Here is a 27,564-nt window from a genome sequence, read left to right on the forward strand (position 1 = left end):
AAGCTGATTTGGATTCACATAGCCTGGGTTATAGGTATCAGTATTTAAAATCAAGCAGTGTATTAACCATCCCAACTTGAAAATATAATGGAATTTGTGCAGAGTAAATGAAATTCAGAGACAATGAACTCACACATAAGCAGGTGTATGGGGCAGGAGACTCCCCTCGAGTCTCAGCTCCACTCTCCGTAAAGTCACGTTGGGCAATTTATGTATACTTCCAGAGTCTTTTCTCATTGATAAAATGGAAATACATAGATTCATCTTCTGACCCAGGTATGGAGGTCAAAACAGTTTCCAAGCAGGAAATGTAATCCTTATAGGGTGCTGGAAGGGTTGAATGGGTTAATACGACTGAAAGGACCTGGCAGAGAGCTTGGCATGTGGGAAGCACACAATTAATATTTGTTGCTGCTGCTGCTGTTAAACACATACACAAGCATAAAAAATCAGTGTTGTTCTAGGAGGGACTGCTTACTAAAACTGGAACTCAAACAGCATGATTCAGTTATGACTTTGCAGCAACCGTCAAGTATGGCAAATCACTGGAAGAAATGCAAATTGCGTTGAGACTCTCAGCATGGAAACAAAGAGTACCAGCCTCTCTTCCATGCGAGGCAGAGATTCACATATAACCCTCTTCCTTTTCTGCCATGTCCAAGTCTCTCCAAAAATCTAAAATCTTTATGGGAAGAGGCTGTGAGATAAAGCAAGAGCACTGAACTAAGATTAAGAAGCCCTGATTTGCTAGTTCTGTAACCTTGGGCAAGATGATGTCCTTGAACCACAGAATCTTTATGTGTAAACTGAAAATAATTGGATGTGGTCATCTTTTTCGATTACTTAATCTGACTACAGTATTTCTGGATACTTAAGACACTCGAAACGACTAAAAGCTTCTTGTCTATCGGAACACACTGTATACCCACACTTGTGTTCCCTTGCAATCTCCCCAGTTTTCACCACTGCAGAGTGATCACATTATACCCTGTATTTTAAATATCTCCAGCATTTAATTATTACTTCTTCAAGAACAATTTAAATATTCCTTTGAAAACCTATTAAGTATAACGAGAACAAAGGACAGATTTTTTAAAGCAATCATTACCGATTGACATGAAGCTGTGAATGCAAAGGGAATACTTTATATGTTATTATTTGGAAGGTTTGTATTGAAAAGGAATATTCTTTATCTAAAAGTGGACCACATGCCATAGAATGTGGTTTCCATGGTAACCGCCACATTTTAAAAATATGCACAGACTAAAGATACACTGTATAATACTTCTACAAATGGATCATTCTTAGAGAAATCAATTTCCTTGTCTCAGCCTGTTTTTGCTTTTTAAACTTAATATAATTTCTCCACAATGAAGACCAAGTTGAATTATTTATAATGGTTTAATTATAGGTATGTATGCTACTTTTATGCTTTTAAGATGAAAATAATTACAGAATTTTAGAATTATAATGAAAAAAGAAAGCTGGTGACCTACAAAAATGTAGACTTTACTTGCAAGGGCACCTTTCTATATTTTTTCCTAATTATGTAATTAAGAAATAGTATTCTTATATACAGTAATACATATAACAATGTACTAAACAAATATATTATCAGTTCATATGTAATACTATTAGACACATCACTATCGGATGCTAATAAAACAAGATCTTTGCATCAATGCATCTATGTCAAAATAAAAGAAGGCCTTTTTCCTATTTGGAGAATCCTGAATAGCTTGTTTTTGGTGTCAGAAAAATAATACTTCTCCCACAGGCTTTTAAAAATGGCTTAGTGGGGAAAACCTCTATTTATGTTTAAATGTATACAGAAAATTCTTGGGTTATCTTAAACACAGCACTTAGATAATACTATAAAATTTCACCTAAAGAAAATAAGCTGAAATTTTTAATGTGTGGTTTTATAAGTCCACTGAAAAAAATCTTACTTCCTTTTTGCAAAATAAAGTGAATTCTTAAAAACATTTTCCCATCAACTCTTCTAATGTCTGACATTCAACAGTATGTACATTGCAGCAAAGCCCACTTAAAACTTAAAGCACACTTAATTCCACTCCTCTTTCCCCCTAATACAAATAACTCAGTGTATCAGGGGATGAGTATCAAAGTGTGGTGTGTACACAGCTGGAACACCAGGCAACCACTCTGATGTGACCGTGTGTGTCACCACAGAGAAGAGAGGAACAAAAAAGCAGGGTTACATGAACAGCAACAGCCTCATTTCACTGGGGGAAAAATACAGTATACATAACTTGGTTCATCCAAGCAATCAGTCCAGTTTGACCCAAAGAAATAAAAAATATTTACTACCTCACAACAAAGCAAATGGTATTAGTGAATAAATATTGATGATAAAATACTATTTTGGTTATGTAGGTAGGGTGTAAACCATTTTGGTACAGGTACAACTATCCTATTTTCCTGGACTAACTTACCATTTGATTTTATTATTTCTTACAATTTTCCATAGTATAAATTCAGAGGACAAGAGAAACAAACACAAGAAAAAGAGTGAGACACTTGGAAATTAACATTAAGGCATTAAATTTAAACTATTTCCAGTCTCAGCCAAGTTTCTAATTTTTATACCCTAAACATGTTTTGTAAGGATTTCTGGAAGTCATAAAGTGATAGTTAGAAACTATTAGGCTTGTGACTTAAAATATACTTTTTTTTTGATTCATGATACCTACAAGATGGGATCTCTCAAAGCAGCTGTGTTTTTTAATTTTGAGAATAATGGCATACTCAGTAATTAAAATGAAACTTTGGCACATTAAAATAAAACCTGCTAACTATGTTTTGTGAAAGTTTTTAAAGAATCTAAGGTTTCCCCACTAGATTTTATTTCCAAATGTTTTAACATATAGAGAACACCATCAGTTATACTGATCAGTGCCTTAAATTTCTCTCAGAACTGACAGCTAGAAAAACAAATGAACCAGTACGATTTCTTTCATTAGATAATTAGAATTTCACAAATCAGCATGTTTCCCTCTTCACTGTGGCTTCCAGGTAAGCTCAGAGCTAAAACTTGTACTTAATTGGAGCATTTTTTTAAAATATGAATTTTCTGATGTGGTTAATATCATTTATTGCGTAATTATTATTTTCAGTTATATTTTACCTGTATAAGTGTGGGTTTATTATAAAATGCTGCCTAAAATCCTTTTTGAAAGTACTTGGGGTATAAAGAAATTAAAATGTTTTCAATAGAAAAAATGCTGCCCCCACCACCCCTGCCAAAAAAAAGCTCAAAGACCACGCATAGGCTTGACAATAATGTTCAGAACATACATTTTGCTAAATTTGCTCTTTGAGTAATCTGTGAAGAATAATAGCCAGTGTTTATTTAGCACACACGTACACACCCAGTTTATAAATCGACATTTTATCTTGTGCCCAAACTCCCAAATTCATGGTAAATAAAGTCATATTATTGAGATATGATTTTTAAAACTGTCCTATCATAAATATCTTTTTTTGGAAACTTTTTTTTTAAGTAGAACAGATATAGAAGAGGAATTCTAAAAATCCCACATTTTAGAATTAATGATATACGCAGCCTCTTACTATGAATCAATCTGGCAAAATTCAGATGATCTGTCCACTTACTGTGAGAAAATTGTTCATATTAGGATCATGATTCTCATTTAGGGAATCAAGAAAGGCATCATGATGTCAATGTGAGACAAGACCCGTTTTACTATATACAAATTCTAAGTTAAATGTATTTTCAGATGTCACTGATAAACTCCAGATCCCACTGATAACCTTCTCCAAGGATGCTGTATCGTTTGCATTATACAGATGTGGGTCACAGTGGCTACTGTGGTTACCTTGACTCCTCAATTTGTCCCTCCATAGGTCACATAGACAGCTGTCCCAAGATGGTGACACCACTTCTGGGGTGGATCACAAAGGTTCTCTGTGACAGACTCTACAGTACTCCTACACACCATTCACTTAGGCAACAAACAAAAAGGATCAAGTAACCTCTAAGTGGTTCAGGGTCCTAAAAGAACAACCAGGGATTAAGGAACCTGTCTTGTTTTTCTTTTAATTCAAAGGGATAAACTGCAGAAATTCTTTCACTGCATTTCAGTTCAAAACCAAAATAAGAATTACATGGAGGACCACCATGTTAGAAGTAGCCTTCCTAAGACGATCATAACAAAACTATACATTTGCTTTATATTAAAAAAAAAAAAACCCATGATGGAATCAATCAAATCATTCTCCAAAATAACCGCAGTAAGAAGGATCTGGCAAATGAGAAATATGTAATAATGAGGTTGTGAATTTGTATATGTCTTGATATCTACTTACCTAGATGCTTTTTCTTAAACATCATGACCTCAGATACATACCAGACTGAACATATTAGACGAGGGTGGTAAAACTTAATGAGCATTTTAGCAAATGAAAGCATCACAACATAAAATATCCCACCACTGAAAATCAAGGAATTATAACAAAAATATAAAAATGCATAGAATAATTAGTTAACTGCACCAAATAAAAAGAGGGAGACGTTTAACTGTTCTTCGTTGTATTACTATAGCTTATTGTTTCTCTACAAAACAGAAATTACTTGAATAACAACTAACCTGCAATAACTATGTAGCATATTCACCAAAAGGGAGCTCCTAGTTGATAAGATTTACCTTAAGGTAGATAACTGTACTTTATAATAATGATTTTCTTATTAGTATGCAATATACTACATACTCTAAAGAAACCAAAAGTAGATTTTTAGTATATTGCCTGCAATCAAGACTCTGACAGAAGAAAAGCAGCAAACAAAGCCATAGGATCCAAAACAGCTATTTCACTGGTCCTCTTCTGGTTAAGTATTACAACTAGTCCTTTTTACAAAATGGCCTCCACTGGTAAAAGGGAGCAGCCAGACATGAACTGAAAATCAAATGCCTCCCTGGAGCTAAAATAAAAAATCACACAATCCAATGCTTAAGACACTTGTGTTTGTTCTGCATCAAACCACAAAACAGTGATTTTTTAAGAAGACTCTTCTATTTTAAAAAATATATGCCACTTCGTTTTTTTTAATTTGTGAATGGAATTCATGACCTAAAAGGTATTATACATTAGATTACTTAGACCACAATCAAGAAAAGATATAGCTGGAAAATTTAGGACTTACCTGAGGAAACTGTGAATGAATACCCCCAATAAATAGCCAAAAATGGATACAAATTATTAGCATTTTGGTATACACGACTAGATTTTTAAAATACAACTTATTGATAAAAGTTTTTTTTAAATATGTTCTCTAAAAACAACTTAGTATAGCTTATACAGAAAATCATTTTCATTTTGATAAAGAATGCATTTGATCATTTAGCTTAAGTTTCCACTGCTTACTAGCATTCCCGTGACAGCAATTCCAATTGTTCCAAGACAGACAGAAAATCTGAGAAATATAATCGTATGCTACAGTATTTGAAGTGGTCAAACTGTCCTCATACTTAATACTTCAGTTAGAAGAAATTCAATTAATAACCTTATTAAACTCTCCCTGTGGCTTAATTATATGTAATAATTCTAAAATTTCCCTTTTGTTATCATTGGGTGAACCGCACCCTATATATGGCAGATACGACATATGCAAAATGAAAAAGATTTCCTCTAAGTTTGGCCTCCACTTGTGTCGGCTTTCCACAAGAACACCAAAATAGTTAGAAATTGTATAAACTGAAGTATTTCTTGTATCAATTATTCAATTGTTCCATGCAAACAGACCCTACACTGACTCAGAACCCAAATACCTTCTCACAGAAGACAATGGTTAGGCTTAACATCATCTCTGAAGGAGAACGAAGGTTTGAAAATACTCTTAATATATTATATGACTAACAATCAAAAGGCCAGTATATATTTTATAAAGGCTCTAAAGAGGTTGGTGGCAAAAATATCACACACATTGATTTAACAGGAACCACCTGACTATTCTGGTACCATGGCTACTACAATGACTACCTCTTTAGTTAACAAACCCCCATAAAACAAATTAAAATAGCTTTTCTATAAATGCATATTATTGACCAAAAAACCCTGTGCTGAATATATTTATATTGCCCCCATCATTATCTGAAAGTAAAAGACAACTCAAGGTCAAATGAAAATTAACCAATAACTCCTGTTCTTTGCCTTACCGCCTCCCGCCCTCCACTCAAGACATTAACATCTTATTTCATCAGTAGTATTTTTATGTTTAGAAAATGATAAAATTGTTTAAACATATATTATAATAAATAGAAGGTTTATTTCGTTGTTTAAAAATTATTTTATTTGGGGAGGAAGGATAACTAAGAAAAAGCTAATGTGTGGTGTAGATAATATGGTTAGATTTCAATGGGAAAGAGGTATTTAGACCTAGTATATGATATGGTTTTATTAGAAAAGAAAATTATCTTTTTATTGTTATCAATTGCTCTTCAATTTTTCTTTAATAAAATTTCACAGCAACCTCCTCAAGAGGATACACTAAAGGCCTTTGATTATATATACCCTAAAGAATGTATTGTACCACAAAGAAACACACCCAATAAGATTTTTTTTCATCTGAAATTTATAAAGATAATTTTCCATGCTGACAGTGCACATTTCATCCATAAGTTTGAAGAATCAAATGCTACCACAGCTGGGGGTTATTCTGCCAAATGGCTTCCAACAGGGACTACAGAGATGGAGGCTGGGAGGCATGTGTATGTGCATGTAGGAAAAAGCGACAGACCTGATGGGAAATAGCCCTTCTCTGGGGTCATTTTTATCAATTATCATCTGAGTAATCTAATCAAATATAGAATCTAATGAAAAAAAGCAACACTAGGAAGGAAAAGCAAATATTACAACAGCTGCTCGATTACCTACAGAGATTAAAACAAAAAGCAAGGAGTGAGGCTGATATATTTCATAGGGATTTGCTAAGGCTGAGGGGAGGGGTAAGGGGCAGATACCTTAAAAAAAATCCATCATGAAAGGAACTGAGACAAGATTATAAAAAAGGGGCCAAGTTATAGCGCGCCATGGGATTTTTAATCTGGCTACCTGTGGTTTCTGTAGTTAAAGCCTTATTCAGCCCCCAAAAAGGGGGGTGGGGAGAAAACAAAAAAAATCACATTTATATGTCAGTTTTGCAAATGATCAAACAGCGTGCATCAACAAGAATAAGAAGAAAACATGAAACGCTGATGACTTTTTAAAAACAGATACCCGTTTTATCAAATATTATTGATAATTACCTGTGAATCTCGTTTCTTGAACTCTTGGATTTGATTTTCGTGCTCCATGTTGGCAGCGCGAAGCTGTTTCTCCAGGTTTCCAATTTCCCGTTCATGGTCTCGGAGTAGGCTATCCTTCTCTGCGTTATGCTGCTGTAATAGGTGCGTCTTCTCCTGTTCATGCTCCAGCTTCAGCTCTACTATCTGATTGGACAATGAGGAGGACAGTTCATCAACAGAACATCCTTGTCGTCATGACAACTCATGGACAGCTTAATTTTTCTCTAATTTGTCCAAGTTGAAAATTTTATTTTTGCGTCATTATTACCTCACCCTTAAAATACTCTCATTTTGAGGGGGGCATTTGATCTAAACCTCCTAATATTCAAGACAGTTGGGAATATTCAGTAAATCCTTCTGCAATCTGTTGACACAAATGCCTGAACATTGAAAAAAATTATGTTGAATGCTAGGTATTTCCTCCCCAGGAATTCGGGTATTACTGATCAGCAGTGGTTATAAATGGTTAACAGTCAGTACGCTTTGCTTTTTGCTTACATATATACACGTAAAAAGCAGCAATCAAATCGGTCAGTTTTCTTTATGGTTTTCAAATAAAAGATCGAAGCTAAATACGCATCTGGATTATTGTATATACAGTTGTCTTTTTTTTTTAAATAAAATGATAAATTTCAAAGCTCTATTATCTCGTTGTCAGCTACGGTATACCAACATAAACAGATGTTATGTGTTCCAGAAGGGCACCTGCTGTGCTGCAAGCTTGCGCCATGATTTCATAAAAAGCATTCTATTCTCAGGATCCTTTCCCAGTCCACTCCACACTGGAGACTGTGACCTTGGCCAGTCTTAGCCTCTCCCTGCTAGACTGAATGGCAGCCCGAGACCAAGGGCCTGGTTGCCGCAGCTTTGATACTAATCCTCCCAGACTGTGCACAATGGCACCCTACCTGGCCTGCAAACTATAGCCAGCCAGGCTGTCTTTGAAGCAGGTGATGAATAGGGGACTGCAGGAAGCCAGCTTCCCCAGTGAACTCCAGGCCACACAGCTGCTAAGAACAGTCACTTGGATTTTTCTTCAGTTTTGGTGGATTTCAGGGGAAAAAACTGCTGTTATCTAGAATATGTTGTGTTATTTTCGGCGTGAGAATCCACCTTCAAAAAAGCTAACAGTAGGAGCCTGCTCCAAATCGATCTTGTTTCGTGCAATGAATCACCAGACTACCTTATCTTAAAGCGATAGTATTCATTTCTCCAGGCGTGCATGCTGAGCTCCATTTCAGAACTTATTTTCTTTTGAGATTTAAAATTCTCATCCTCTGATTGCAAATTAAGAATCAAAACACAGATTAAAACTGCTTTTAAATGTAGTTTTCAAAATGTTTTATTACTGTGATTTTTCTTAGAGAGCTGGAAAATCAACAATAAATTTCTGGCCACTCACAAATTTATTACACTATTTAGAAGAAAAAAAAGTATACAAACTCTTGAATACATACACTTACTGGAATACAACTGTGTATAAAATAATACAGAAAAATTTATTTTGCATCTGAGAACAAAGATGCATTCTAGTGAATTTATGTCTGTTAAAAATTTAGGGATCTTTCTTCCATGGTATTCTACTGTTGGCAATATACTGGAAAATATATATATCTAAATTCTCTCCTTATATACTATACTAAGTAGCAAAGAAAATTTTTCTTTGATTATTTAAAATAAATGTGCATGGTTAACTCTGTTGATTCACATAACTACAAAGCTAATCCCAACAAAAAAATAATTTAAAATTTTACTGATATTACTGCATCATTTTCAGGCAGCCAAGTATATGAATTACTGAGTTAGGATATTTTTAGAATATTCTTAGACACATTATTATTTCTATTCAGTGTTATACTATCGCATGTTATAATAAGAAAATTACAAACTTTAGTAAAACACATTAAAATATGTAACACACTGAAAGGAAATAGGAGGAAATGAAAAGTTCTACTGAGATCTGATTCTCAAAAGGCTTAAAAAATTGGGATAATGGGTGCAATTTAAAATTGATACAAAGCAAAATATTTTACAGTACTCTAAGGGAAAGTAACCAATTGACCTATTATTAAGACAGAAGAATTACAGCAATTTTCCCCAAGAAAAGACACGTGATCTGGACTCACTATGGCAATCATTAGTAATAGCACTGCCCTGTTCTAGGCTCTGGAACGATGCACTTCCACAGAAACTCTCCGAGTTACTTGAAGAGTTCTGAGAGACTGATCAGTGACTCTGCTCATGTTCAAATTTCAGTTTATTCATTTAAAAAAATCAGGAACAAATGAAATAGAGATAATAGAATTTGAAACCTAAAGATAGATGTTCATAAATTAAATGACTGAAATAGTTTGCTATTTTGTCAGGACTTGGTACTTAGTGACTCTAGTGAATGAACAAATCTCAAGGCTGCTGGAGCCTTTGAATGTGAAGGCCTGTCTGCTCAATCTAACTCTGCTTGGCCAACTTCTAGATGTTATGAGAACTTTCTAGTCTTTGCCTAGGTTTCCTCGCTGTCAGCAATTTCAGGCAGGGGTGGCAGATTAATGGTAGAATCCAGGAGAAGAACCCTAACGGTCCAGAAATATTTTCATGACGATATTCATAACCACAAATGCCACCATCAAGGTGGATCTGTGTTAAAATTCCAGGTTCCTAGCCCCTTCCATGTAGATAAATGTTAAAAAAAGAGTTCTTTGGGTTTTCCAGTTTGGTCCTTTATGTGGGCACATCTCAAAGGTAAACACGAAGTAGCATATCCTCTTTACCTTGAGCTACCAGATACTTTTAGTTGACCAGCAATAATGTGTAATGGAGTTACTGGTGACTGGGAGGTGGTACATCACGGAAAATGTGGAGGATGTAAAAGCAGAGAGCATCCACAAGGATGAATGCTGAGTGGTCAAATGAGGTCTCTAAGTCAGGGTGGTCCAGGAACCATAATACATGCCAAGGGGGAAGAGGATGCACCGTCACCAAGGAATTTTTAATTAAGGCCAGGTAAATACGAGCTGTCTGTAACATAGGAGGAAAGGCTTTAAGTTCTCTAATCCTTGTGGGCCAGGTAACTATACTTGTAATGCCCACCTTACAGGTATTAAAGCAAACTGGCAATGTCTTCCAGGGACAAGGGAAGAAACTAGGCCTCACATGCACACATCTGGTAGCATCTGCTATCCTCTGTGAGGCTGGTCTTGATAGCTGGGTGGTTTAGGGTTTGGGTGATAAAACGGCTTTATTGCCTAGAAACTACTAGATTGACTCATGTGAAATTGTCCTTTTTATTGGTCAAAACAGGAGATGAATAAGGAGCCTGCTCTACCCACTATGCTACGCCCCAACACACTCTGAACATGAAGTTCAAGAGTGAAGCTTTGAAGTTCTGAAGTCCCTGAAAGCAAAGCCCTCCATCACAGACTGAATCCCACTGCAGTCTGATGATGGTGTCCTCTCTCCAACTCAGGCTTCATGCAAGTGCCCATGGGCAGGAGCACATCCAGACCCTGAGAGAGACCAAGAGGAAGTGCTAGATATCCAAGTCTCCAGAGGTCTCAGAATATATATTTTAAGTTCTGGTAATTTTTTTACAGCAAAATTAGTGCTAGCAAATATGGCCTGAACAACTTTTAATAAGACAAAGGGGATGAAATAAGTCATGACTTCTCAGTACACAATACATAGAAGATCAACACATCCCAATAACACACCTCAAAGTCAGAAATTCTAAAACCAGAATAAATTACAGATATGACAGAATGTACAAAACATTAAAAAGGAGGAATCATGGTATAAAATACTAACTAAAATAACTTCAAATGACATAATCTATATTCTGCAAGCTTTGCTATAAGAATGAGTTAAAGCTGTAGGAAGTAGAAAGAGAGCCCCACGCCCTGCCCCCATTTCCTGGCTAGGAAAGGAGGAGGGGAGGAGTCTCCAGTTAGGGGCCCCAGAAGCAGAGCTGTCCTATACGTCAGTGATAACGACTCTAATTTCAAGTGAATAGAAATGTGAAAGTCAAAGAGTTTGGAGAGATTTGGAGGCTGCTTGACCTAGGAATCTTCCCTACAAACCTGACAGTCACTCACTGCTGCTGGAATGGTTTTACAGCAAGGGAATGACTGTGTTCCAAGGAAACCTCTGCCTCATACTGAACACACCTGGCACTGAAACTTCTAGGTAAAGACAGCAGAGGAAGCTGAAAATTGGAAAAGAACAAAAACAAATGTTAAAAATAAAACAAAAGAACATTCACTGGCAGCAGCCAAACAAGAAACACGGAATAGTATCTCAGCCATAAATTTCAAAAGGTGACAGTCAAGAAAGAGAAGATCCTGACATGGTTTTGGGAGACACAGTATTTGGTCCCCTTCCCCCACAGGAAGAACTGCTGGAAATAATGCTGAGGAATATTTTCTAATATTCCAATTTTAGAGAGAAACAGACTAAATATCAATCACTCTCTTTTCCCTGTTCTGCCTGAGTAGGGGGTTAAGGATGGTAATTGTATGGCATAAAATGGCTACTGGAAAGAAATGAATAAAACTGGGAAAGTAAAAAATTGGGGCTGATTCTTTCTGATAAAAGCTAGGCTTCAAAGCTCCCATTAAAAAAGAAAAAAGCCATACAAAGAGCAAATCATGGTGCAGGACATTAATAAAATGTTAAGAGACAGAGCAAACATCAGTTTCTCTAACAAAATTTGCTCAGAGATCCCAATTAAGTTCTCCTCCTCCATCCTTATCAATAATCTCAAGTTATTGAAAAGTAACTGCAACAAAATACCCATGCCCTCAAACTGAAATTCAAAGACAGACAGACGGGCTGAAAATAATGATAGAAAACGAGTCAAAGAGAATTCATGCATGTTATACCAGAACAAATTGCAGATTTAGACAGAGCTGCACACTTTAAAAACAAGCAAGATGAAGGGAAAATAATGTCTGCACAACTATACAAATATTACACCAGGTAAAAAATGAACTCTGCCCAAAAAGGAGGACGGGTGGAGAAGGAAGGAAGAGAGCAAGGAAGTCCCATCCTTCTGGACAAGACGAAAACACACCTTAAAAATCAGAAACAATTAGAGTGATGGGAGAACTTAATAAGAACATGAGTGCAATGGAAGAAGAACTCAGGGACAAGAAGATAAAACAACAGAATTAACCGAGGATCAAATAACTCCATCACAAAATTAATTCGAAATTAGAAACAATGAGTTGAATAAATGTGGCTAAAAATTGAATCACTGATATTGACAAAAGACTTGAGATAATCATAGTGTAGGTCTGTGAAGGAGACAAAGAAAAGATAATACAGTGGAAAAGTGGAAAAAGAAAATCCATGTATATAAAGAAAATTCCCCTGAAATGAATGAAGAGCTAAATGTGTATATAAACAAAGCATACTGTATACCAAGAAAAACTGATTCAGATCGAGGGACAGAATGGCTCAAGAATATCTTAACGAAACTCAAACATGGAAAAACTCAAGGATTATAGAACCTAAACCATTCTTGGAAACAGAAAAAGCTTGAGGATGAAAATTTACACAACCAAGGGATGACTAAAGAAGCTGTGTTCAGAGCACCTCTTAGTGCCAAGAAGCAGTGGAACTATTGTACAGAACTTCAAGGAAAGAAAGGAAGAGCAGAGAATTTTACGCCCAGCCAAGCTAGCCTTCAAAAATAAAGGAACATCCAGTGACTCTGAAGCATGCAAAAACAGTGACTACAACAGTTATATGCTCTTCTTGGGAACAACTACGTTATGATGAAATCACAGCAGTTAACAGGCCCTCCCGCGGGCCAGGTTATCTGGCCGGAAGTAACGAACCATTCTAATACTCTCATTTTCCTGAGAATCTTGACCTCACCCTCAATACTATGCCAAAGCAACTCTGGCATCTCCGCCTCGGATCAGTGTGGCTGGAGTAGCAGAGAAGGTCACTACCTAGTAAAATCACGAGCTATAGTAAACATGCCACATATTTCAAAAGATAGATGAATGTCAGCTCAAAATTGTGAACAAGTATATACATTAGACTAACGATAGTTCAAAAGGCACTTTGTTTTAAAACACTAGCCACTGAAAGTCAAGGACTTTTCTACAGGGCTTGTCAGGTAACACTTCCACATCAGCTCATATCCTACTCAAGGGTTTCCTGTGAAACGTTTTTGCTTCTTGGCTGTGAAATTTAGTATGACTTTTATGTAGTTGACAAGACTCGGGGCATTAAGATCCACACTAAAAGACAAGTCCATCATGCCCTGTGTTGTTGTTTTTTTTTTTTTTTGCTTAATGAGCTATAGACTTGACATCATCAGATTATGTCTCTGAGCAGATTCCCATTTGCAATAGCAAAACAGCACATCTGAAATGTCAAAATAAGTTACTAAATTCTCTAGATTTCTAGAAATTTAGCTCCAGTGAGACAGTCTACTATAAAATTAGCACCCTTTCACTAGACTGATTCCTCACTAAAATATGTTAGAGTCTTTTATTAAATTGCACTTATACGATATAAAATGTGCTATCTGACATTCCATTTCATGAGAGATAAAGACTCCAACCCTTTGGAATCAAAGGAAAAATACATTTTCAATACATAAACTACTACAGTATGGTCTGACTTTCTAAACAACATGTTAATAGAAACAGGCACCAAAAGAAATAATAAAAAGTCAGCAGTGTGTCCAGAACAGAAATAGAATTTGTCATCTGTGGGTGGCCCTGTGGCTCCAGGATTAGGTATTTGCTACAACAAATTGAGCCATCCATGAAATATGACAATCAACAGTTCAGTGTAGTTACCCAAATTCTCTTTATCTGGAAGTTTAAGATTGCTGTGCTAACTGCTATGAGAGATGCAGCAAGGATCTGCCAGCCCATGCTGCCGCTTCATTCCTTCTCCTCGACAGTCAACCTTCAACAGCCTGGACAAATGCCCGCCGAAGCCCCAGGATGCGCTGAAAGCTGAAGGCTGGAAGCACCATGAGATTAGAAGGACGGTCCATCAGTGCTGCCTGTGCTGGAAGCAAGTACTGTTTTGGGCAGTTTGCTTTCCCAGCTAACACCTCAAAATACTTAGCCAGTGCCTGTAGGTGATGAGTGACAGGAACTATCTGGGGGCTTTTAAAACTTTTTGAAAATTTAGCTACTGTTTTCTGTGTTTTTATCTGCCAGATCTCAGTTAAAACCCAGTAAAGATTCAGAGTTGGATGCTTCAAGATATTTCTTCATGGTTTAATGACGGTTTACTTAAACCACTCAAATAGAAAATTCATTAACAAAGAACACACCCTCTTAGAGTTCAACATTTTCTGAAAAAAAAAAAGTCTTAACTGTGTATTTTAATTTATTTTACCTTATGTCTGTTTTTCTAAAACACATTTAGTATGACTTAATCAATAGTATATCACTGCTGTGGAATGAATGTGAAAAATAAAAATCATCAGAGTTTCCCAGCTAGTCTGAAAATTAGAAGGACGAACCAATCAATCAGGTTATAAACTCCTCCAGCATATGGGCGAAGACTTTATTTTCTTCATACTTTCCTCACACTGCCTACAATGCATCATCATTATTCATCATTTTGAATGGAACCTGTGGCACTCACGAGCCATCAGAACTAAAAGGAGAGCTGGCCCTCCCTATCCGTAGGTTCTGCATCTGTGGATTCAACCAAGGATTGAAAATATTTGGGAAAAATAAAAATTCCAGGAAGTTCCAAAAAGCAAAACTTGAATTTGCAGTGCTCTAGCAACTATTTACATTGAATTTATATTGTATTAGGTATTCTAAGTAATCTAGAGATGATTTAAAGTAGATGGGAGGATGTGCATAGGTTATATGCAAATACTACATCAATTTGTAAAAGGGACTTGAGCATCCATGGATTTTGGTATCCAAGGGGGGTCCTAGAACCAGTCCCCCATGGATACCAAGAGACGACTGTGGTCAGAAGAGAATGACTTCATCTACCTTATCACCAAATTGGCCTGTCTACCTGTGTAGTCTCTGCCTTTCCTCTGAATTGAACAGATGGATGGCCTTGCTGCCAGGTGAGTCCTTCCATCTCTGGACTGGGTTCCATCCACTCTTGCCACATTACGCATGTCGCTCTCACAATTATCCCATCACTCTCTGCATCATCAACATTTTCTTCTCATTGGATCATGCTCATCAACAAATATGTTTTTACTATATGTCATTTTTAAAAACCTTTCCCCTGATCCTACACAACCCTCTAGCGACTGCCCTATTTCTCTGCTCCCTTTCTTTCAAAATTCCTCAAAGGGTTGCTTACATCCCATCCTCTCTCTACCCATATCATTCAGCCTTTTGTTCCCACATTCTACTGAAACTGGTCTTGTCAGGCAGCTAAAGACCTCCTTGCCAAATCCAATGGTCATTTCTCAGTCTCCATCTAATTTCCCCTCTTGGCAACACCTAAAACAACTGGTTACTCACTTCCTCCTTCCTGAAACACTCGCTGCACATGGCGTATGGGAAATCGTATCTTCTTGGTTTTTCCTCTTACCCGACTGTCTGCTCCTTCTCAGTCATTTTTGCTATTTCCTCCATCTCTTCCCCATCCCTAAGTGTTGGTATGTCCCTTGGCTCAGTACCGGGACTTCCTTTTCTTTCTCTTTTGTGTCAATGTCTATCACCACGGTTCACCTGGTTGCTCAGCTGGAAAACTTGAGTCATGTTTGAGTCCCCTCTTTCCTTCACACTCTACTTCACATTCATTAACAAGTCCTGCTTGTAAAATCTATCCTAAGTCTGACCATTGGCCATCACCCACCACTCCCACCCTAGAACAAGCCATAGTAGCCTCTGGTCAATCTATCACAATGGTCTCTTAGCCAGCCTCTCTGCCTCCTCTCCTGCCTCCCCTACAATCAGTTCACCTCGGCTCCACCCACTCTCCCCAGCTCACTCCATTCCAGCCATATACCAACCTGTTCCCTCCGCCTGAAACATTCTTTCCTCATCTCAGGTTTTGTATGGTTTCCTCCTTCATTTCATTCAGGTTTTAATTCAAATATCACTTCTTCAGTCCTTCATTGACAACCTTACCTAAAATAACATCTTAGATGAAATAACAACCTTATATAAAAACAGCCCCTTCACTCACGAACACCTGCTCCTGCTTTATTTCATGGCAACTACCATGACCTCACCTACATTACCTTCTAAGGTTGGGGTGGCTGCTGTTGTCTCCCCTACTGTAAGTGCAGAGACTCCGTTTTGTTCACTGCCATGTCTTAAGCTCCTGGAACAGTGTTTAGCACAAAGTAGTTCCTCAGTAATACACCTTGAGTAATGAATGACTGGAAAGACATTACTCGACTTTAGATTTTTTAGGTACCTGGACAATGGGATCATCAGTCAGCCCTGTCACTATCTGGGAAACATTCTAAAAATGAATATCCCTAAAATGAAACATCTACACTTCATACTACAGTCGTTGAAAAAAACTGCTCATCTTTGCCTGCTTAATTCTCACTCTAGGTAACAGCGTCATTTGTTTTAACCTAGATGAGAAAAGTTCCAAGCCAAGAGATTTTACAGAAAGGAAGCTGAGACCCTACCCTAAGCACCTTTCATCAAGAATCAACGCCTGTTCCATGAACCCTGGCTCCCAACACGTGCCCTGGACTCACGGGCCCAGGTTCTGCTGCTTCACAGACTGGGTCCCTCTCTGATGCTGGAAGCCCAAGAGGCCAGGAGTCTGGCTTTGCCTGCTTCCTGTAGGACCGTCTGTGCCGTGAAACACGGCTGCACTCCCTGGATTAGGTGGTTGTGGGAAAAAAATAACTCAAAAGACTTGGAGCATCACTGGGTCAGGCACTGCATTTGTCTTGATCGCCAATGAGGAGCCCAGTGACTGTAGTTGAGGCTCAACGATTATTACAAACTGAAAAAGGAAAGCCAAGCAAAAGAGACTTTCAAGAAAAGTATGAATAGGTGAGCAAGAAGAACAAGACAGAGAGATTAGCAGCAGTGTACTAGCTGTAGACATTAATAAATCATATGAAAATCCATTTTGAAGAAAGGCAGACCCACAAATTCATGGTCATCAACCTCATTTGGGATCACAATATCAGACAGAAATTTTATCAAGTTTTTCTACCCATATCAGTAGTGCCATCACCAAAATAATTTCAAACAATTCCCACTTCCATCCGCTTTCCCCTCCATGTAATTCCTTCAGTCTCAGCAAACAATCTTCCCCCCATCTCACAAAGGAAAAGCTCCAGTAATAGCGTCTACAAACTTCCATGCCTCCGTCCCTTCCCCACTTCCCACCAGGTACAGCCGAGGCCCCTCCCCTCCGAGGCCAGCACCTCCACCTATGCTGAGAACCTGGACCCCCTGTTTCCGCTCTCTCTTGCTTTCTGCTATACCCTATTCCAGTGTAGACCAATCTAATTTAAGAGGTCTATGTTTTCAGGCTCTATTACCTAAAAAATCTAGATAACTAAAAAAGTAAACTATTTACAGAGAAAAAAAACTGGGAATTGCATGCTATCTGCTTTTGAAATATCTCAACTGATCTTAAAATTTCCCAGTTGCTTATCTTGTATAATTTCTGACTTGTCTTTGCTACCAAAATATTTTAAGTTTCAAATAATGGTAACTTGTAAGGGGTTGGCCCTTCAGTGCTTTTGGTAATTGCCAACAGTAAGTATTTATTCTTTCTGGGAAATCTGACCACTTGTTTAATCTCTTGAACTACATTTCCCTTTAAAGGCTTTGCAGTGAAAAAAGAAGATATAAAATATTAAGATTAAAGAATGATATGATGGGTTGCCAAAAAAAATCTCCATAGTTCAGGAAATCCTAGCATGCCTGCTTTGTTGTTTGTTTCCAACTTGAATGAGGTTTGTGAAAAGACAATTAGAATTGTCTTTTTGTTCCAATGGGTTATACAGGAAAGAAACAGGAAATCTTGATGAAAGCTTGGGCTTTACAGGATATTTGTGTGAGTGTTTATCCCATGTGTTTGATGTTTTTCTCTCCACATCTGCACACTTAATGCGTGCATTTTGGCTAAAATACTTTTAAAAAGCACTTTGCTTTTCTCACTTCATTGCAGTCCCTGGCATGATGCTTTGTATATGGGAGGGACTTAAAAATTACAGCTGAATAAGAAAATTGAGGCCCAGAAGGCCTAAGTCGTTCATTTCCTCTGGATGTGAATTCTCTCATTATAAAATGTGCGTATTAGACCAGAAAAGTGCTTCTAAAACTTTTCTTCCAAAGTACCCCTCACAGCAGTGAAAATGAATAGTACTCCTCCCCAGGGGATCTGAGGGCACAGCCTGAAGCAGCTTCGCGTAAATGTCCTATTTTATCTAAAAAATTCATGAGAACTTTGCATTTTACAAAACAGGAAAAGTCTATGTTTGTTTTAATACGAATGTTACCCCAACAGTAAAACTACTTTGCTTCCCCACAAAATAATCTAGTGAATCCATGCTCTGGGAAACCTGCCGGCAGCTTCACACCCACCCTGGTGGGCACTCACTTGCTATCCCAGGATCACCTACCCCAGTCTGAGAGGCAAGGACCTGGGTGATCAGCATCTAAATCCCCTTCCAGTGTGACATGCTACAACCACAGCATTTAAGATTTTTAGATTTTTTATGTTTCCATTTGTAAGACAAAAATAACAGAAAGGTTGCCACACTTGTACTTGAGTGGCAACTGGGAAGGCAGAAACCCTGCAATGAGGAATGGAAGTAAGTCTGTGATGGAACCGGAGCAGCTACATCTGTCAAGAGACCCACAGAGGAGTGGAGGGTCTAATCAACAAGGGACGGAAAGTCACAGAACGTTGGATCTGGAAGTGACATTAGCAGCAGGGCCCCCTCCCCACCCACAACGCACAGCATCCACCCACCACACTCAGGGCAGTTACCTCAACACGCTCAGGTTGGGAAACATACTTTCTCATAAGACCAACCACTGGATATATGAATAATTCTTTAGGAAAGAACTACCTTGAAATAACTCAAAATGTTCCTCATGATACTTTCTGCCCAGAGGTTCAATCTCTGCCCCCTGGAAGTCTACAGGGAGTCCATATCAACCAACTATCAACTGTGTGGGACCTTCGACCAGTTACTTAACTGGATATGTCTTAGTTTCTACAACTGGAAGATGGCAAGAATGAATAGAGGTACCTGCCTTACAAGATTACTGCGAAGACGGGAAGTGGCTGAAGTCATGTAAAGCACACAGAAACGGCACCTGGCCTGGAGTAGGTCCTACTGACTGTTGGCTATTATGATTATCATTATACAAACCAATCCTAACATTTCCTCTATTACAGACCCTGAATTTAAAAACAGATAGATATGCAATTCTCTGTAGTCTTGTCTTCTCTTGGCAGAATATCCTTATTTCCTGAAATATTCCCTCTGACATAGTTCTAAACGTTTCTGTGTTCCTGGAAACCCTACTTTGAACATGTTTGAGTTTGTCAGTGTCCTACTTAAAATCTGGCGACCAGGATCGACTACTCCTCATGTGACCTGATATGTACACACTGGAGACCATATCTTTTAGCTCCCACTAGTCCCCTGTTTCAGGGGGTTCGTCCTCCTTGCCGCCCCCACCCCCTACAACCTTACGCCTCCCCCGCCACATACTTTCTGCAGATGGTTTTCTAAACCGAAGCATGGTATTTTATATTCAGCTCCCCAAAATGTAATCTTCTTAATTTCAGCTGTTGAAAGCTTCAGAAAACTGATTTCCATTTCCCACATGTGAACTACTCCTGTGAACTCTAAGCAAGCAGGAAACTGCTCCTGTATCATCACCTAGTGACCCACTTAGAAACCTCACTTCAGGTTGACACTAGTCATTCAGAGACGACCTTTTAAACTAGCATTTAACCACATAAATGTACCAATAGCTGAACCACGTGTCCCATTCTGCCTTCACGAAGGGCCTTGTCAGAGGGCTCAGTGAAGTCCACATGTATCACATCTATTTCTCTTTCCTTATCTACCAGCCTGGCCACCCTTTTCAAAAAGGAAACGAGCTTAGTTTAATCGGCTTCACTTCCAGTGAACTCGTGCTGGCTTGTAGGGACCGTTACTATATGCCTGTCTTTTCTCGTGACAAACTTTCACAGTAAAAACCTTAATTTGGAGTGGTCAAGGGGAACACTGTTCCAGTTAATAGAATTTTCTGCTGAAAAAAAGGCTTGAAAAAGTTTCTATACTATCACATCAGTGAATATTCTCCTAAAACCTACTAGCTCATACTCTTGTTTTATCTTTCCTTTAATAAGTTACTGCCTGGGATCTTTACTCTCAACATGGGCTCGAATGAACAGGCCTACAGACATAGGACGAATAAAAATGGGTGAAATCTGCACTGACATCAGAGATCTTCGAGTGGTTTTTAAAAAATTCCTGTTATACATTTGTATAACATTTATATCATTTCTCTTTTTCATGAAAATGAAATACAGAAAAATTGATTCAATAGTGTATCGTTTCTATTAACAGTATCAATCTTTAAAGAATTAATCAATTTTCCTTATTAAATGTTTGCCCAAGATGATAAAAGACAAACATTTCGTACATTTTAAAACCTATAATTCTGATAAAAACCTTTGAAGCTTAACATTCTTTCAAATGAGCTTATATAAATTTATTTTTACACTAAAAAAGTGACAGTCACATTAAAAAGACACTATCACAATGTGGAAATTAGAGCTCTCAGAAAAAGAATCAACCACGATTCCCAACATCTAAAAATTAACTGACTTCATTATTTGAATATTTCTGTCAGATTTTCAAGGTTAAGGACAATTGGGCCAGAGGGTATAAACATTTTTATGACTTTTGGTGGGTACTACCAAAATCCTTTTGGCTATGCTAATTTATAATGCCACTAGCAACATATGAAAGTACTAATTTTACTAAACTTTTGTCAACTTTAGATGATGTATCATTATTGGTTCTAATTTGCATTTTTATTAACACCAAGGCTGAAGATGTTCCTACGTGGTCATTTACTCAATTTATTTCTTATATGTTTCTTTCCTTTGGCTGGTCATTTATTGGGGCATTAATGATTTTCTTATAATTTGTGCTAATTACTTTATTTATATCTTATTTTTATTTGTTATACATTTATTAATTTAACAAAAGGAATCACTCTCTGTCTATCATATTTGCTGTAAATATTATTTCTTTGTTTTCTTTAACTTAAAATAACTTTTATTTAGTCAAATGTTAATTTTCTTCCGTGGTTTCACTTACTACATCCAACTGAAAAGGCCAGAGTTGTGCCAAAAAAATCACAAAATAAATGCAAATCAGACACTGAAGTTACTTGGCTACACTTGGTTATAAATGTGTCATCCACATGGTTACCATCAAAATGAAAATATAATTTTAAAAACTCTCAGAGAACTTTCAACCCCTTATACATACCCTGCAGTACAATAGCTTCTGATGAGTATTTGTGTCCCAGAGAGTTTTAAACTTGCTGGTTTTCCTCTCTCCACTGTTCCTTCATCAGTTTACACGGTGGAACAGACATTTTGCTTGTTTTTATTAGTGCTTCTGATACTGCTTTTAGCCCCCAAATCACCTCGGGTCTACACTCCAGCATGTTAACAAACAACATTTCTTGCCCTCCTTCGATATTCTTATTTAAATTTGATGAATTATTGCCTCAGTTTCCTTCTTACCCCTCCCCCCTTCCTACTTGTGGGTTCCACTTCCTGTATAAATTTCTATGCCTCGTTTCTAAAGCTAGTTTCCCAAGCAACCTCCATTCTAGTATTAAAGTTCTGGAAAACACCTTCTATAGCTCTTTAGAGAAAGTGTATTTCAGTGGAAATGTATTTTTAAGTTGGCATATGTCAGAATGACTTTCAGTTGCCATCACCTATTAGTCAGAAATCAGATACTTTATTCTTACATCATTAAAAAAAAAAGATCCTGGTAAAATAATTCTTTTGCACTGGCTTTTGCAGTTAGAAAATTTAAAGCGATACATATTTCGGCATCATTGAAAACAATCTGCTATTGTTCTCTCTTCTATGTCTTTTCTTATCTTTTAGGATTTTTATCTCTTGGGTAATTTTATACTGTATATGAATTGTTTGAATTGATTTTGTATTTCATTTCTCCAAATTTATTTTCCACTTACAATACTATAGATATAATATAAATATTCTATATTTACTCTATTCTATTGTTTCTTTACATTCATAACCTTAATGTTTTAATTATGCAAGCGATGCATGGCACATGCCCTTTGTGAAATTTTAAGTAAAAGTTTATTTAAAGCATACAATGAAAGTCTCAGTTTATAATAATCTAACCTATAATTTCATGCCCATTTTATAGACATGCATTCTAGAATTTTAAAGCTAAACTTTCATATCTAGCTATATGATACAGATACATGTATACATAAATAAGATCATAATATAAAAATTGTTCTGTGATGTGCTTTATTCCCCTCTATAACATTATGTCTTAGGAATTTATGTTGGCTCATATAGTTTATATTAATATTTTTAATGACAGTATTCCATAGTCTAGATTTAGCATAATTTACTTAATCATTGGCTTTTATAAACTTTTTTCATTATTCCAAATAATCCTTCATGAACATATATCATCTTGCACATGTAAAAATATTCCTATAGGAATGGTAGATGAGGTACCCACTTAATAAGGGACTAAAAATATAATAATGAAAAAAACTACTCAGGTTTCCAGAATAAGAAGGTTCAAATATCGTCTTTAGAAAAAAATTTTAACTGACTAAGTTAATCACTGTTTTCCTAGATGTTAAGGAAACAAGACAAGCAAATTAGACAAACAAGTAAAAATTAACAGCCACCTTAATTAAATATTCCAAGAATCAGCAGGAATGTATTTTTTAAAAGATGCAAATAAAACCTTTCTTATGAATAAATAAGAGGCAGAGTAGTGAGAACAAAATCTAAGCTCCGTATGCTTCCCTGCATGTCCCGGTCCCAGCCTCACTCCCCCTCATCTCTCTTCTCAAGGCTCCTGGCCAAACCAGCCTTTAGTGTCATTTTGTTCCTTGAACATTCCCAGCTGCTCCCATCTCAGGATCTTTGAACTTGCTGTTCCCTGAGCCTGGAACACTCTTCCTGCAGAGACTTCATGGCTAGCTCCTCCCTAACTTTCTCAGCATAAGGTCCCCTGCCCACTGACCAATGCTGGTAACCCTCCTTCATCCTCTACCCGGCAAGGTCTAGGTACACACCCTCGTTCCCTCTTTGCAACTCACTCTGAAATTGTTCACCTTCTATTTATGGGCTGGCTTCCCACCAAAATCCAAGCTCCATGAGGAAAGGAACCCTGTTGGCCCTGCTTACTGCTCTGCCCAGTGTCGGTGACAGGATCCGGCCCACGGTAGGCACGCCAAACTATTTCTTAAATAAATGAGTAAGTCAAACTCACCCTCTGACAGAAATAGAAGAACTGAAGATTCACAGTAAATGTTTCAATTAAACATTCAGTTTATGGAGATTTAAAATCTCCATCTCTGGATTCTACTGAAACAAATATTATTTTAAATATTTCAAATACACTGGTAATAATGTCCTTATAAATATTTTCACTGTACATAGATTTTGTGATATAAAGAGATATTTAAAAGAGAGATTACATGTACATCAGAAAATCAGACAGCATCATCAGAAGGAAGGACCAACCTGCTGTTCATATCGTTGTTTGACATCTTCCAGCTGCCATAAAAACTCTTTTGATTGTTTCTCACGAAGAGACTTGGATCTAGTTAGATCTGCTTCCACTTTTTCCATCTATAAAATTTAAAAATCAAATATTAAATTTTTACATGACAAATGGTATTCCATATTTTTGTCATTTGTCCATTCATTAAAATGACAGGTTTTCAACACCTCACCAATCATAATACTGAATTTAAAGATGATAAAATAATGAAAGATGTGTCAATTCAATATGTTTTAATAGTTTTAAGTTAGGAAAACTATAATTGGTATATAACTGACTAAATTCTAATGTTACAGTAACACTGTAATGGAAATACAATTTTGAACATCCAGATATTTAGTCAACAAGATTTTATTAAGGCCTTGCTGTGTGCTGAATGGGAAAAAAAAATATTTGCAAACCATATATCTGAAAAACGACTTGCATCTAGAATACACAGAATATGTGAAGAACTGTTACAACTCAATCGTAAATGGGCAGTTAAAACCAATTTTATATTGGGCAAAAGAACTGGAAAGACATGTCTCCAAAGAAGGTATACAAATGGCCAACAAGCATATGAAAAGATGCTCAACTCCACTGTCATTAGGCAACTTCAATTTAAAACAATGACATACCACTTCACACCCACTAGGATGGTTATACTCAGAAAGACAGATAACAAGTGCTGGTGAAGATGTGGAGAAATCAGAACCATCACACACTCTTGGTGGGAATGTGAAATCATGCAGCCACTTTGGAAGACAGTTTGACAGTTCCTCAAAAGATTAAACACAGAGTTTTAACCACATGAGCCCATATAAATTCCATATGAACCAGGAATTCCACTCATAGATGAGAAATGAAAATAGACATCCATACTAAAAACTTATATACAAATACTCATAGCAGTACTATTCATAATTGCCAACAAGAGGAAACAACCCAACTGTCCATCAGTTGATGAACAGATAAACAAAATGTGGCATATCCACACAATGGGATGTTATTCAGCCATAAAAAGGAATGAAGTATTGTGTTACAACATGGATGAACCTTGAAAATAGTATTCTAAGTGAAAGAAGGCAGTCAGAAAAGACCATTTCCAGACTAGTCAAATCTGTAGAAACAGAAAGCAGACTAGGGACTGCCTAAGGTGAAAGGTGGGTAGGAGGGTGACTCCTAAAGGGCATGGGGTTTCTTTAGAGGTGACAAAAATCTTCTAAAATTGATTGTGACAATGGTTGCACAACTCTGTGAATATATTAAAAATCACTGAACTGTACACTTACAATGAGTGAATTGTTGGTATATGGTTATATCTCAATAAAGCTGTTATTTTAAAAAAGTCAGAGTCGACCACGCTCTGTGAAGCCTTACATGATCCAGTCCCAGTTCTGCTCTGAGCTCATCGCTGCTGCTCTATACCTCCACCATCACCGCCACTCCAGCCTACCTGCTTCCTTACTTGGCCTAAAACATGCCAGAAATGCTCTCATCTTAGGGTCTACAAACTTCCCCCCAGACAGTCACATGGCTTCTTTCTCAAAGTCTTAAAATTCTGCTTAAATGTTACCTTTGTACTGAGGCTTCCCTGACCACCCTGCTTTAATTTCCGCACCCCCCCCCAAGTCCGCCCAATCTCCTTCCTTTACTGTTTCTTTTTTACCATAGGATATATGGTATACTATACAACTTACTTATTCATTAGGGCTGTTTTTAATGTCTGTCTCCCTCAATGGACTGTAACTCCACATTCACTCAACCATTTAGCACACTGCCTGGCACATATAGGGACTCAATAAATACTAATCAAATGGAAAAACAACAAAAATAAATAAATAAAAAGACACAGTGGACCAAACTTGGTTTGAAATTTGCTGAATGAACAATCTTCAACAATAGCACCAAATTCTTTACAACACGTATAAATTAAATAACACAGTATTGAATCTATGTTATGTTTTCTGTTGCTTAGAAAATTAGATAGATGATATATTATTGTCCTCACTTTTACCAGATGCTCTTTTACATGGGACAGGAAAGAGACATTCTTACACAGAGTAAGAGATTTCAGCTTAGTAGCATGAAAATGGCACCTTTAATTCAAAGTGGTACAGTATTTGTCTTTCTACCCTGAGTTTAACTTCGGAAGATATTTTTCTGAGGCAACTGTCAGTTAACGTGATAACCATTCTATCGCTGGCCACTCTGTATTCTTACTACTCTGCTTCACTGATATGCTGAGATACTTCTCCTTTTCAACTTGTACACAATGTCTTCCTTTCAGGTTACCTTTTGGTAAGTGCTAAGATTAGATAAAACATGAGTATTAGGAGGAATAAACCACGAAAACACTTCCTTCAGTTTTTCACATTAAATATGGGGAAAAAACACTCAAATGCACTTATCCAGATTAAACTTTAAGGTTTGGGGAGCAGAGCTGTTCAGTGAGAAGCACCAGTGTCACTGGACGAGAACAAAATGTCTATTGCCGCCCACCACTGCTTGCTAACAACACCTTTCAGCTTCCGGTTCCTACATCAAAGTCTGGAGTATCTAGATTATGGCATGACATTTAGTATTTCTTTGTAAATACCGAAGACTGCAACCTTGATAATACTAAGTCATCAGCTTCTAAATTCAGTGATAAGAGCTCTAAGACGATCAATCCGTGAGACTTCAGCCTTGTGGTCAAGAGTAAATCTGCTAAGGAATTATTAAAGGAAGCACAGTCGAGCCCACTTGGTTTTTGTTGGTTTCTAACTCAAGATGTGGGTTTCAAGGCTCTAGCTCCTTCAGTGCTTTTCACATCAGACCTCTACCAGAGTCCCCTTAATTTGTCCTCAGCAAGCCACACTGCCTCCACCTCAGTTCCCTGGGCGCTTCCCAAACAAGTCACAGCTGTTCCTCCCCATATTTTCCCTCATCCAAACACTCAATCTTCAAGGTTGACTCAAGCCTCCTCTCCTCTCTGAGGTGCTGTTTCATTCACCAACTGACATAAACATCGACCTTTTCTCTGCGCTCTAGGACTTAACATCATCTTCTTAGCACGTTGTGTTTTTCCCTCCAGTATGGGAGTGTTTCAAATGGGTGAGCTTTGTTTATTCATCTACATTATGAGCTCCCAAATAAAAGAAACCATGACTTATAATTCCTTCTTCTGTATCTTCATTATGAATTGCCATGGTATGCAGAATAAATATGTATTAAATTCTTAAGGGTGAAAGGAGAGTAGGCAAAAACAGAAGAGAAAGAAAAAAGGTAGATCAAAGAAGATCTGGTTTATTTAGTACTTTTATGACAGATCTTTATATGAAATCGATTTTTGGTTCTTTCTTATTCTGCTTCACTGATTGAATACTAAAAAGAAATAATAAATATTAAAATATTTAAAATAGTAAAATACTTTAAATAAAAATTAAGAGCTTTATGTAGTAAATTCATTTAAAAAAAAGAATTTCTTCCTCCCAAAAATAGAAT

General features: G+C 37.1%; 1 protein-coding gene across 1 annotated transcript in view; it reads right to left on the reverse strand.

The window, feature by feature from the left end:
• Nucleotides 1-27,564, reverse strand: part of CEP112 (centrosomal protein 112) — a 373,877-nt gene that overhangs the window by 194,898 nt on the left and 151,415 nt on the right. Inside the window, exons 19-20 of the mRNA XM_031468925.2 lie at nucleotides 24,060-24,167; nucleotides 7,287-7,469 (exon numbers count right to left, since the gene is read on the reverse strand). Coding sequence (XP_031324785.1) covers nucleotides 7,287-7,469; nucleotides 24,060-24,167 — 291 coding nt within the window. The remainder of the gene's footprint in view (nucleotides 1-7,286; nucleotides 7,470-24,059; nucleotides 24,168-27,564) is intronic.

Source organism: Camelus dromedarius, chromosome 16 (genome assembly GCF_036321535.1).
Source record: "Camelus dromedarius isolate mCamDro1 chromosome 16, mCamDro1.pat, whole genome shotgun sequence".
In the NCBI taxonomy this organism is placed as follows: domain Eukaryota; kingdom Metazoa; phylum Chordata; class Mammalia; order Artiodactyla; family Camelidae; genus Camelus; species Camelus dromedarius.